General features: G+C 40.2%; 1 protein-coding gene across 2 annotated transcripts; it reads left to right on the top strand.

The window, feature by feature from the left end:
- The first annotated feature begins 3,284 nt into the window (after positions 1-3,284).
- LOC142498128 (uncharacterized) lies at positions 3,285-7,163 on the top strand. Of its 2 annotated transcripts, none has more exons than XM_075606638.1 (2): positions 3,285-4,564; positions 7,034-7,163. In XM_075606638.1, exons 1-2 carry the CDS (start codon positions 3,516-3,518, stop codon positions 7,161-7,163), a joined length of 1,179 nt encoding a protein of 392 aa, XP_075462753.1. In that variant the 5' UTR covers positions 3,285-3,515. The 2 variants fall into 2 exon arrangements, with proteins under 2 accessions (XP_075462753.1, XP_075462761.1); XM_075606646.1 differs by having other exon boundaries at positions 3,285-4,547; positions 7,034-7,110.
- Positions 7,164-14,144: the final 6,981 nt, after the last annotated feature.

Raw genomic sequence — 14,144 nt, 5'->3', positions numbered from 1 at the left:
AGTGGAGGGTGTGACAGTCCAAATACAGTCCTTGGGATGCTGAATAGTGATGATTTCAACTCAGCAGTGTATATGTGGAAAAAGAAAAGAAAAAGATAATGGTGCAGTAAATCAACACAGGGGGGGGGGGGGGAAAATGCACAGATAATTTACAGATAATGACAAACAAGACATACAAACATGAAACAATAGCACGGCCTAAATATTAATAAAAAGCAATTTATTTGTGTGGAAAGTGCATGAACCGCATCCGGAGGGGTAAAATTACAACCCTACTCACAGAATGCTGGAAGGGTACAGGCAATGATCTGGTGCGTGCAGCTGGGCTCTCAAGATGGCGACCGGAGCACTTGGGCTGGCGTCTACACGTGACTGGAATGCCAGGCTGGTGACTCAGATGACGGGACCTCTGGGCGGACGTGACGTCACCTCCGTTGTAATTTCTCCACCGGCTCACAGGTCTCCAGTCCTCCAGTCCTCCTCAGCAGCCGCAATATCGCCGCACCGGTTTTAAAACACTTTTCAGAGACTGCAGATTTCTCCTTAGGAACTGCAGACTTCTTCCACACAGTGAAACACTCTAAAAACTTGGAACTTCCCAACGCGTTTCGTACGCATGCGCGTACTTTTTCAAGGGATGTGCTTGTCTAATAGTCTCCATGGTATATATACCATCAGTCCAAAGTCCTGGTTGGTTAATTGGATGGCATTAACCCCACTTAGGGCTAATAGATCACAGCACATGAACAAAGGCCTGTTGCTAATCAACATACATTACAAACATATAACATTAATTGGGATAACAGAAAAAAGAGAGGAAAAACATTAAAAACATTTAAAAAGACATTTAAAAAGACATTAAAAATATACAATGGCAGAACAATGAATTAATGACTTAAAATAGAATGACGCAAATAAATAATTATAAAAAGGCTTTGAGTTCAAAATCGATATTCATTCCTTTAGGGGAGAGAGTTTTAAGTTCATATATCCAGTAAGCCTCACGTATACTGGCCTGCTGCAGTCTACTCCCCCCTCTGGGGTTAACATCAACTTGTTCAATTGCCTGACAGATAAGACCCTTGGGATTTTGATCATGGTACAGAGAGAAATGGTGTGAGACACTATGTGTCACTAAGCCCTTTTTAATGTTGTAAATATGCTCATAGACACGTCTCTGGAATGTTCTCCCTGTTCTGCCCACATATTGCAAGCCACAAGGGCATTGCAATAAATATATAACATATGTAGAGTGGCAGTTGATGAAATTATATATAGGGTAACTCTTATTAGTAACACTAGATGTGAATTTTTTTGAGTTTTTACTAAATGAACATGCTACGCATTTTGCACAGGTGAAGAAACCTTTTACATTCCCTCCTAGTTTCTGCTTTTTTTGGTTCACCGGACAACTGGGGGCTAATTTAGATTTTAAGTTATTTGCCTTAGAAAATATAATATTGGCTTTTTTTGGAAGGATATCTGCCAATATTTCATCTTGTAATAAAATAGGCCAATGCTTATTTATAATTTGTTTAATTTTTGGCGCCATCTCATTGTATTGAGTGATGAACGCTACCTGGTTGTGACGTGTATTTATTGTTTCCTTCTTTTTGACCTCATATTGAAGTAAAGTGTCCCTATTTATCTCATTTACCTGATCAAAAGCCTCATTTAATTCAACCTCTCGATATTTTCTATTAATGAATTTTTGTTTTAGATCTTCTGCTTGTTTCTTAAAAATCTCGTCTTCTGAACAGTTACGTTTCAGACGTACCAATTGTCCCTTTGGAATATTGGCAGATATCCTTCCAAAAAAAGCCAATATTATATTTTCTAAGGCAAATAACTTAAAATCTAAATTAGCCCCCAGTTGTCCGGTGAACCAAAAAAAGCAGAAACTAGGAGGGAATGTAAAAGGTTTCTTCACCTGTGCAAAATGCGTAGCATGTTCATTTAGTAAAAACTCAAAAAAATTTACATCTAGTGTTACTAATAAGAGTTACCCTATATATAATTTCATCAACTGCCACTCTACATATGTTATATATTTATTGCAATGCCCTTGTGGCTTGCAATATGTGGGCAGAACAGGGAGAACATTCCAGAGACGTGTCTATGAGCATATTTACAACATTAAAAAGGGCTTAGTGACACATAGTGTCTCACACCATTTCTCTCTGTACCATGATCAAAATCCCAAGGGTCTTATCTGTCAGGCAATTGAACAAGTTGATGTTAACCCCAGAGGGGGGAGTAGACTCCAGCAGGCCAGTATACGTGAGGCTTACTGGATATATGAACTTAAAACTCTCTCCCCTAAAGGAATGAATATCGATTTTGAACTCAAAGCCTTTTTATAATTATTTATTTGCGTCATTCTATTTTAAGTCATTAATTCATTGTTCTGCCATTGTATATTTTTAATGTCTTTTTAAATGTCTTTTTAATGTTTTTAATGTTTTTCCTCTCTTTTTTCTGTTATCCCAATTAATGTTATATGTTTGTAATGTATGTTGATTAGCAACAGGCCTTTGTTCATGTGCTGTGATCTATTAGCCCTAAGTGGGGTTAATGCCATCCAATTAACCAACCAGGACTTTGGACTGATGGTATATATACCATGGAGACTATTAGACAAGCACATCCCTTGAAAAAGTACGCGCATGCGTACGAAACGCGTTGGGAAGTTCCAAGTTTTTAGAGTGTTTCACTGTGTGGAAGAAGTCTGCAGTTCCTAAGGAGAAATCTGCAGTCTCTGAAAAGTGTTTTAAAACCGGTGCGGCGATATTGCGGCTGCTGAGGAGGACTGGAGGACTGGAGACCTGTGAGCCGGTGGAGAAATTACAACGGAGGTGACGTCACGTCCGCCCAGAGGTCCCGTCATCTGAGTCACCAGCCTGGCATTCCAGTCACGTGTAGACGCCAGCCCAAGTGCTCCGGTCGCCATCTTGAGAGCCCAGCTGCACGCACCAGATCATTGCCTGTACCCTTCCAGCATTCTGTGAGTAGGGTTGTAATTTTACCCCTCCGGATGCGGTTCATGCACTTTCCACACAAATAAATTGCTTTTTATTAATATTTAGGCCGTGCTATTGTTTCATGTTTGTATGTCTTGTTTGTCATTATCTGTAAATTATCTGTGCATTTTCCCCCCCCCCCCCCCTGTGTTGATTTACTGCACCATTATCTTTTTCTTTTCTTTTTCCACATATACACTGCTGAGTTGAAATCATCACTATTCAGCATCCCAAGGACTGTATTTGGACTGTCACACCCTCCACTGGTCTGGTATTTACCCCCCTTTGGCGCCGGTTTAACCTTTTTTCTCATTTTGCTTCCCTGACTGGTTGTACTACCAGTCATCCACCTGGCTGCCTGAACATTTATTTAATTTCAATCAATATCATTAGCGCTGTTTTGCACCTTACCTTTTTTCTGTGATTGTTTGTTTTGTACAATTTGGTGTTAGCTGCTTTTATTTTATTTATATTTTATTCATTTTGAGTGTCATCATGAGCTCGCTGTTCATAAGATCTCGTCACAATGTCAATGTTGATCATATCTTTAGTGACCCTAACTCAGTCCAAGGTATAGAAAGTGTGACTGAAGATTTTCATCCAATACTTGCTCAGCTAGAAAAAACACTTATGCTAGAAAGCAAACAATGGTGGGAAGCCACCACACTGAGCAAGTATTTGGAAAATCACCGTATCCCTAGGGGGCTTAGGGTTCGGAAAAAACCCACCGGAGATGCGCATAATGAGGGCTTCATGAGGGAATGGAATGAAATATTAGACCAATGTTCGTTCTCTCTCATGAAGCTTTTGGTGCATCAACGGAGGAAAACCCTAGCCGAATTGGATGGCCATATATTAGATATGAAGATCCAATTAGATCCCTATAAAGATAACAAGGAGTTGCTCGCTCTAGAACCGACTATTAAGAAAAGGCTAGATCAGGCAGAATTAGAGATAGTTCAAATTAAACAACAAAATTTTTTTAGGGATAAACAAGACTATGACACTGGTTGTCAGAGAGATTGGGCAAAGAAATCTAAGGAGATTAATGCTATAAATGTAGATAATAAGAAACCCAATGTAACGATAGGATCCAAAGAATCCAATGCTAAAAGGAGCAGATATATACAAAAGGGAGTTAATAATGCCCCAAAAAAATCCTCTAGTAATGTACTGGTTCCCACACCGTTCGTTCCGGTTAAGCAACCTTTGCATGATAAAAATCTATATCTGCAACAAAAAAGAGCTAAGGAACGATATGATGCACTAACATTACCTCAATCAATTCCCATTCCGGTCAGCAATAGATATACACTGCTGTCGGATATAGGATCAGAGAGTGATGTGGAGAGCATCTCGTATACACCACTCCCCACACCAGCCATTAAATCAAATTTCTCTTTTTTAGAGTGGAGGAAGGAAAGAGATCACATCTTCCCAGAGGTGGAAATAATCAAACATGTATCAGAAATCCAACCTCCACTAAACTACAAAAAAAGAAAGACAGGACCCGAGGGAGAAGAGGAGGTACTAGTAGAAATCGGGTAAAAACTACAAAAGAGTATCCGAATATCTTTAATATAAGTCAGTACCAGCTCACCGATATTGAGAAAAAAGTACTCAACAAAGGGCTTAAGTTTGCTCCAGTCTGTGGACCAAATAGTTTTAATCTCTACATAGATGTTCACAAATTTGCCCGCAAACTCGCCCTGAAAAAATATTTTGCTAGGGATAAAATTACTAACCAAACCAATCCCATTCAAGAGGTACGCAGCACTGCGGAGCCTCAAGAAAAGATTTTTAAAAAAGCATCCACGTTCTATCCAAAGTTCGCGCAAGGACATCTAGTAAGCTCCTTTGTAGAAATGGTCAGCATGGATCTAGAGAACTCATGTAGAACATACAAAATCAAAAAAGATAATTTTAATATTAAAGAAAAAGAGGCAGTCCAAGATCTGGAGAATAATGACTCGATTGTTATCAAATCGGCTGATAAGGGTGGGGGTATTGTGGTCATGGACAAAGAGTATTATCTAAAAGAGTCCATGAGATTACTGGGAGATGAGACCACATACCTCCCCCTTAACAGTGACCCTTTGGTGCATTTCAAAGCCGAACTGGGAGAATTGTTGACTTCTGGTGTAGATAGTGGGGCATTGTGTGAGGATGAGTTTAAATTTCTATCTGTTCAGTTTCCACGTACACCGTTATTTTACTTTATACCTAAAATTCACAAACATTTAACTGCACCTCCGGGGAGACCTATTATTTCTGGTATTTCTTCCCTCACTTCAAATCTTTCACAATTTATAGATCACCATCTTCAACCTATAGTCACCGGTGGTAGATCCTATTTGCGAGACACGACACATACGCTACAAATTTTAAAAGATCTGAAATGGCAGCAAGGATACATTCTTGCGACAGCGGATGTAACATCCTTATACACAGTTATTGACCATCATCAAGGATGCCAGGCCGTGTCTCGCAAACTGGAACACTCCAGTGGCTATTCACGCACTAAGAGGGATTTCCTGATGGAAAGTATTTGGTTTATCTTAACACACAATTACTTTACCTTCAATTCCCACTATTACATTCAGAAATGTGGTACCGCCATGGGTACGAGGTTTGCTCCTAGTTATGCCAACTTATTTATGGATAGTTGGGAGGAGGAGTTCATTTGGAACAACTGTCCACTAGGAGCAAACCTGGTGCTCTGGCGGCGCTACATTGACGATGTGATTTTCATTTGGTCAGGCACTCAGGATTCTTTAAATGATTTTTGCACATATTTAAATCACAATCACCTTAATTTAAAATTCACCTGTAGTTTTAGTACTGAACACATTGACTTTTTGGACCTCCACATATATGTCAAAGATGATATATTGCACACAAAAACCTTTTTCAAGCCTGTGCAGGCAAATAACTATGTGCGCGCGGATAGTCACCATAATCCACAGTGGCTGCGAAACATTCCAAAGGGACAATTGGTACGTCTGAAACGTAACTGTTCAGAAGACGAGATTTTTAAGAAACAAGCAGAAGATCTAAAACAAAAATTCATTAATAGAAAATATCGAGAGGTTGAATTAAATGAGGCTTTTGATCAGGTAAATGAGATAAATAGGGACACTTTACTTCAATATGAGGTCAAAAAGAAGGAAACAATAAATACACGTCACAACCAGGTAGCGTTCATCACTCAATACAATGAGATGGCGCCAAAAATTAAACAAATTATAAATAAGCATTGGCCTATTTTATTACAAGATGAAATATTGGCAGATATCCTTCCAAAAAAAGCCAATATTATATTTTCTAAGGCAAATAACTTAAAATCTAAATTAGCCCCCAGTTGTCCGGTGAACCAAAAAAAGCAGAAACTAGGAGGGAATGTAAAAGGTTTCTTCACCTGTGCAAAATGCGTAGCATGTTCATTTAGTAAAAACTCAAAAAAATTTACATCTAGTGTTACTAATAAGAGTTACCCTATATATAATTTCATCAACTGCCACTCTACATATGTTATATATTTATTGCAATGCCCTTGTGGCTTGCAATATGTGGGCAGAACAGGGAGAACATTCCAGAGACGTGTCTATGAGCATATTTACAACATTAAAAAGGGCTTAGTGACACATAGTGTCTCACACCATTTCTCTCTGTACCATGATCAAAATCCCAAGGGTCTTATCTGTCAGGCAATTGAACAAGTTGATGTTAACCCCAGAGGGGGGAGTAGACTCCAGCAGGCCAGTATACGTGAGGCTTACTGGATATATGAACTTAAAACTCTCTCCCCTAAAGGAATGAATATCGATTTTGAACTCAAAGCCTTTTTATAATTATTTATTTGCGTCATTCTATTTTAAGTCATTAATTCATTGTTCTGCCATTGTATATTTTTAATGTCTTTTTAAATGTCTTTTTAAATGTTTTTAATGTTTTTCCTCTCTTTTTTCTGTTATCCCAATTAATGTTATATGTTTGTAATGTATGTTGATTAGCAACAGGCCTTTGTTCATGTGCTGTGATCTATTAGCCCTAAGTGGGGTTAATGCCATCCAATTAACCAACCAGGACTTTGGACTGATGGTATATATACCATGGAGACTATTAGACAAGCACATCCCTTGAAAAAGTACGCGCATGCGTACGAAACGCGTTGGGAAGTTCCAAGTTTTTAGAGTGTTTCACTGTGTGGAAGAAGTCTGCAGTTCCTAAGGAGAAATCTGCAGTCTCTGAAAAGTGTTTTAAAACCGGTGCGGCGATATTGCGGCTGCTGAGGAGGACTGGAGGACTGGAGACCTGTGAGCCGGTGGAGAAATTACAACGGAGGTGACGTCACGTCCGCCCAGAGGTCCCGTCATCTGAGTCACCAGCCTGGCATTCCAGTCACGTGTAGACGCCAGCCCAAGTGCTCCGGTCGCCATCTTGAGAACCCAGCTGCACGCACCAGATCATTGCCTGTACCCTTCCAGCATTCTGTGAGTAGGGTTGTAATTTTACCCCTCCGGATGCGGTTCATGCACTTTCCACACAAATAAATTGCTTTTTATTAATATTTAGGCCGTGCTATTGTTTCATGTTTGTATGTCTTGTTTGTCATTATCTGTAAATTATCTGTGCATTTCCCCCCCCCCCCCCCCTGTGTTGATTTACTGCACCATTATCTTTTTCTTTTCTTTTTCCACATATACACTGCTGAGTTGAAATCATCACTATTCAGCATCCCAAGGACTGTATTTGGACTGTCACACCCTCCACTGGTCTGGTATTTACCCCCCTTTGGCGCCGGTTTAACCTTTTTTCTCATTTTGCTTCCCTGACTGGTTGTACTACCAGTCATCCACCTGGCTGCCTGAACATTTATTTAATTTCAATCAATATCATTAGCGCTGTTTTGCACCTTACCTTTTTTCTGTGAAAAAAAAAACCTAGTACAGCTGTACGTAGGCATACAGTACTACTGTATAAACTCTACAATGTAAGCTCTCCCGAGCAGGGACCTCATTACCTCCTTGTATCTGTGTCTGCATGTTTGTCCTCACCTGTATGTAACTGTTTATGTTTTTGTAATATACTCTGTACCCCATTGTACTGTGGTGTGGAATATGTTGACGCTTCACAAATAAATAATAATAAACATGACCCTGTCATTAAACAAAGTGAAAAGCCTTACATAAGACGGCTCAGATAGGAGAAAATTCAAAAAAGCTATGGGGCCGATTCACAAAGTAGTGATAAGTGGTTTTAAGTGAGATAACTGCCTTTATAGCGCGATGCTGCCTGCTGTGCGATTCACAAAGCAGGGATGCAGTGCAGTATCGCGCTATAATGGTTTTTTATCACCAATAAACAGTCAGTGAAAAAAAGTCGCCTGATAGGCCCAAAAATGGCAAACCTGCCGTTTTTTTTGCCAGTAAGCGCTATTCACAAAGCAGTGATACAAGTACTATAACAGCTTCTGTAGGAGTACACGGAGCGCAAGAACTCCTCTCACGGGTGGAAAAGGTATTTCACGGGAAATCAGGTTACAGTGTAAGAAGCATATGTATAAAAAGAGAAAGAATTGTTCACTATAAAAGCTTGCCAGATTTTTTCAACAGCTAAAGGCTGGCGCAAAAGAGATTGAGCCATGCATAAAAGCATAAACAAACATTTTTCTGCTCAGTATTGATACCAGAGGCCGGCGGAGGCTTCTGGGTGATGCCTGAGGTTGTTCGGGGGGGCCCCACGGGTCCCCGGGTGTTGCAGTGAATATCGGTGTGTCCCCCAGGTGTTGCAGGGTATATCTGTGTCCCCCCCGGGGTCCCGGGTGTTGCAGTGAATATCTATGTGTCCCCCGGGGTCCCCGGAATTGATCCCCATTTATTGAATCGAAGGAGAACCCGTGATTGAATCCAAATTATTCCCAATTGAATAACATCCATTTTCATAACTTGATTGTCTAACCGCAAATGTTAAGAAGGGGTTAATTTAATCGACAATCCTTCCGTGGTCACAAAACAACCACCCGGACACAAATCTAACCTTCTGCCACCCCGCTCTAGAAACAACCAAGTACTTCTTGAGATTTAACACCTTCTTGACTCAACATGTTAGTTACAAATGTCATGATTGTGGGATTTTTGAATTGTGTTGCATCATCGCTTTAACAGTGGATTAATAAATGGTGTTTATTTTCTGATTACCTCAGCTTCTATTATGTGTTTAACACATCTGAATGAAAATATAATGACTGCTTGGATTACTACAATACAGATGTTGTAAATACTATGTAATACTACACAGGTGCCTTCTTTTACAATCATGTGGCTTATTAGGCTGCCTATTTAAAGGATACCAAGGAAACACTTATCTTCTGAGCAAAATGGATGTCATTGCAAATTTGCGTTTGGCAGTATTTTATGTGAGGGGAGGAGGGCTCTACTAAAATTGAGTAGAGCGAGGGAGTTGGATTTCCATGTAGGCCGGAAATAACGTATCCGACATTTCCGGGAAAGATGCTCCGTAGAGGGGTTAACTGAGGCAGAGGTCATCAGATGATATCAATTGAGCTCAGCGGCTATCTTTGAACTCTATGAAGCGTTGAGAGAAGATTTAGAGCCATCAACAGACAGGAGTCATGCAGTGCCTGGCCTTGTAAAATTGCTGAGCTCATTACATTTTCTTGCTTCTGTGTATTTTCAGACAACTGTGGGCATAGTAGGTGGGGTTTCATAGGCAATATTCTCGCAGGCCCTTAGCCAGTTACTATGTGCACTGACTAGACGCGCTAGTGATTATATACATTTTCCTATCGAGCAGACAGAGTGGCAGGATATGAGGACTGCATTTTATAATGTAGCAGGGCTACCCAATGTGATGGGTGCTATAGATTACACACACGTTGCGCTGACCCCGCTATGTGAAAGGGAGATGCGTTTCCGTAACAGGAAACATTACCACTCGCTTTTTTACATTAAAGTAGTGCAGTATTGTTTATATTATTAAAAATACAAAGTAAGTGGGCCATTAGAAAATATTAATACACTTCACTCTGGGGATGTGTGCGTCCAATTAATTATTTTCTCCTGCATGAAGCCTCTGAATGTGCAGTACTTGACATCATTGGCTGGGTATAAACGGTGACCTAATGCGTAGTTTGCATCAATGTATGGTGCTAATGCCTGTTCTCACAACCCAGGGGAGCATAAAGAAAAAAACAACAGAGAAAACACTAACTAAGTGCAGACTGTATGCTACAGTGTAACAATGTGTGAGGAAACTTGGCTCTCGTGTGCAGCCTACTCACAGGATAGCAGTAAGGTAAGGGCAATAACAGGATCTGTGGAATATTGTAGTGTCGTCTAGGTATAGACAGGATACCTCTCACGTTCATGAATCAGGTAGATGGGAACATGGAAGGGTAAAAAGAAATCTCCATGGTGCAGGTCAATATAAAAGGGTAACTTTATAATGTAGTTAAAAAATGCGCACTTACAATATAAAAATCAAACACAAGCATTTGGCACTATATCAAGTGACTCAGGAGTGTAAGGATGTGGTCGCCGCTCACCGCACCGCAGCTGCTTATCCGCTCTATACCGTGGTACTGTTGGGATCACCTCCAGAAACAGGCTCGCTCACCGCGCCGCCGTTGTTCGTCCACTCGATACCGTGATACTGTTGGGATCAACTACAGAGACAATCTCGATCACCGCGCCGCCATTGTGTGTCCGCTATACACTGTAGTGCTGTCGGGATCACCTCCAGTGCGTTCTCCGATGCGATACGTCACTTCTGGTTCGTGCACTGAGCTCCGTCACGTCACTTCCGGTGCTGCTGTTTGATGGACAGCTAGCAGGACCAATCCGTACACTTCCTGGGCGGGTCCTCTCTACGCGTTTCGCCCAATAGGACAATAGGCTTCGTCAGGAGTATAGGACCCCCCTCCCCTCTTAATCCTTATATACTCGGATCAATTATGGATATATTAACCCTCTAAATGCCTCATGGACTATTCAACCAGTGTGCTGTGCACACCATCATGTAAAAAAGGTTTTTTTAGCTGATTATTTGGTGACTATCAATTATCTTATAAAAAGGACCATTTAAGCACCTATGTGCAGTAATAGAATGGCAAAGACATGTTTTAAATATAGTGAATACTAGAAAAATTAATATTGTATTAAAAAATATAAATATATGATAAAAAATGTATATAAATAGAAAATAGAACCCTTGGGCACTTATGTATTGTGCTTTAAGATACAAACGACAAAATGGGGGATCTAATAGCAAACTTAGTATTTTATGTTAATATGATAGTGGGAATACGTCATCTTATTTCAACATAGTATAAAATCAAAGGAATCACATGCAAAATATACAGAGGCATATACCATGTACCAAAAAGATATTTGAGTAGAATGGTATATACGAACTATGCACACAATATACACAATATACAGTTCTAACAGGATATATCCTCATCCCTATTAAGGGAGTACACTCACAGGCAATTCATTACATGGTTGCAGCAGAAGAATACAATAACACTATGTACAATAAAGTTTCTTCAATTATGGACACATAGATATAACATGAAAAATGTGCAAAATGACGACGCGTTGATAACCTACAGAAGAAGCGGGATAAAAATGGAAATAAAGGGAAAGAAGCATTAGGACCAGATATTTATTTCAAAAAAGCATTAGGACCAGATCTTTATCTTAAAAAAGGAGCAATATCAATTTCCATGTTTAGACCTCTAGGATGGAGGGTTCTTAACTTGTGGATCCAAAAAGAGTCTCTCTTAATCAGTTCTAAGTTTCTGTCACCTCCTCTCTAATGTTGTTTTACACTTTCTATGGCCATGTATGTCAATCCCTTGGGATCACCTTGATGTTTCTCTAGAAAGTGATTTGAGACACTATGTGTAACTAGGTTTCGCTTGATGCTGCTTAGATGTTCTAGTATTCTGGTCCTGACCGGTCTTTCTGTCTTGCCTATGTATTGAAGTTTGCACGGGCATTCTAAGACATATATCACATGATCTGTTCTGCATGTTAAACATGATTCTATCTTAAAGACTTCATTTGTGATATTAGAGCAAAAATCTGTTTTTTTGCTAGTCTTAAATTCACACGCCCTGCAACTACTACACCCAAAAAATCCTTTCCCACTTTGAAGCCAACTCTTTTGATTAGAACTCTCTGTCTTCAACGCATCGGTGTGCAAGTTTATTTTTGAGATTGGTCGCTCTTCTAAAGATAATATCCGGTCTTTCTGGGATAACGTTACCCAGAATGGGGCCATTTTTAAGTATACCCAATGTCTGGCTATGATGTTTTGTATTTCTTTCGCTTCCCCACTGTAGTTCGTAAGGAAAGCAAAGTCAAACTTTTTGCTTTTTTCTAGCGTTTTAACCCTTGGTTTCAACAGGTCCTCTCTGTTTTGTTGAATCCACTTTCTTCAGTGCATTGCTTAATCTCTCCTCCTTATACCCCTTCTCTATAAACCTCTGTTTTAGCTGTTCGGCTTGCATAGAGAAGGTCTCAGGATCACTGCAGTTTCTCTTTAGTCTTTTAAATTGCCCAGGCGGAACCCCATCCATCCACCTGGGCAAATGACAACTGGATCTCAGTATGTAATTATTCTTGTCCGTGTCTTTAAAAAAAGTCTTAGTTTTTATGTTTTCTTCCTCAATAAATATTACAAGGTCTAAAAAGTTAACATTGTGATGACTATAATGACTTGTGAATTTTAAATTCTTCTCATTTGTATTCAAAAACGCCAAAAACTCTACCAGGGTCTCGTGACCCCCCCTCCAGATTAAAAACACATCGTTTATGAAACGGCACCAGAGGACCAGGTCAGCCGCCAGGCCGCCGCCCTGCCAGATCACCTCGTCTTCCCAGACGGCCATGAACAGGTTGGCGTAACTAGGGGCAAACCTGGGTCCCATCGCCGTTCCACATTTTTGAAGATAATACTCTTCTCCATACCAAAAATAGTTGTGGTCCAGAATAAATCTGATACCATCTATAATAAAATTAATCTGTATGTCTGTAAAATCTTCATCCCTTGATAATACCTTTTTTATTGCTGCACATTCTTTTTCATGCTCTATTATGGTGTAAAGCGATGTCACAACGCACGTGGCCATCAAAACGTGCTGCTCCCATTTCACTCTACTCAGAGTGTTTATTATATCAGTTGTATCTCTCAGGTACGCTTTCTGCTGTACTACATGTTTCTGAAGGAGTGTGTCAATATACAGTGACAGATTAGCCGTCAGTGAGTCAATCCCCGAGACTATGGGTCGGCCTGGGGGATTGACCACACTTTTATGAACTTTTGGCAAATAATAAAAAACTGGTAGTTTTGGTCTGTCACTGTATAGAAATTTGAATTCATTTTCATTTAATACATCTAATTCTTTACCTTCATCCAGAAGACATTTTAACTCGTCTGTAAATTGCCTGGTGGGATTAGTGTTCAGTTTCACATACATCTTTATTATACAAGCAGTTATATACCACAATTGGTTTGAAGAGCTAACACTCACAATTCCCCAATATAGCTCAGAGGCACCCAACCAGGCAAATACCTTTATTTATGGCCTGGGTACCCATTCATCGTCAAATGCGCACAGAAGCTTCCTCGCTCCTCTATGTAATAGGATTCACCTGCCTTGTCTCCATCAGCCAACCACAACCATGCATAGTAGGGAGTATGCTTCCTCTTCATTGGTCTGTTCTTCCTATATATGCTCAGCCTGCTCTCTGGCACATTGGCTGAGCATAACCTTGTTTTTGTACGTTGTGTTCACTGCAGTTCTGCCTCCTGTCTGAGCCTTGCCTGTCTTGTCCCGTGTCGCCTGACCTTGTTTGCTTTTTGGACTCTGCACTTTTCCGCTCCTGACCCGGCTTACCAATGATGATCTGTATCTCTCCGCTCCTGACCCCGGCTTACGCACGATGATCCGCACCTCTCCAATCCCGACCTTGGCAAAAGTACCTGCAACGATCCCTACCATCATATATGGTTTATCCAGTATTGCTTAACAAAAACATATAATAAAACAACATTTCATACCAACGATTTTATTTACTGAGGTATAACACCACA

Source organism: Ascaphus truei, chromosome 1 (genome assembly GCF_040206685.1).
Source record: "Ascaphus truei isolate aAscTru1 chromosome 1, aAscTru1.hap1, whole genome shotgun sequence".
In the NCBI taxonomy this organism is placed as follows: domain Eukaryota; kingdom Metazoa; phylum Chordata; class Amphibia; order Anura; family Ascaphidae; genus Ascaphus; species Ascaphus truei.
Note: the sequence above shows the minus strand (reverse complement) of the source record. Positions and strands in the feature narration are given on the sequence as shown.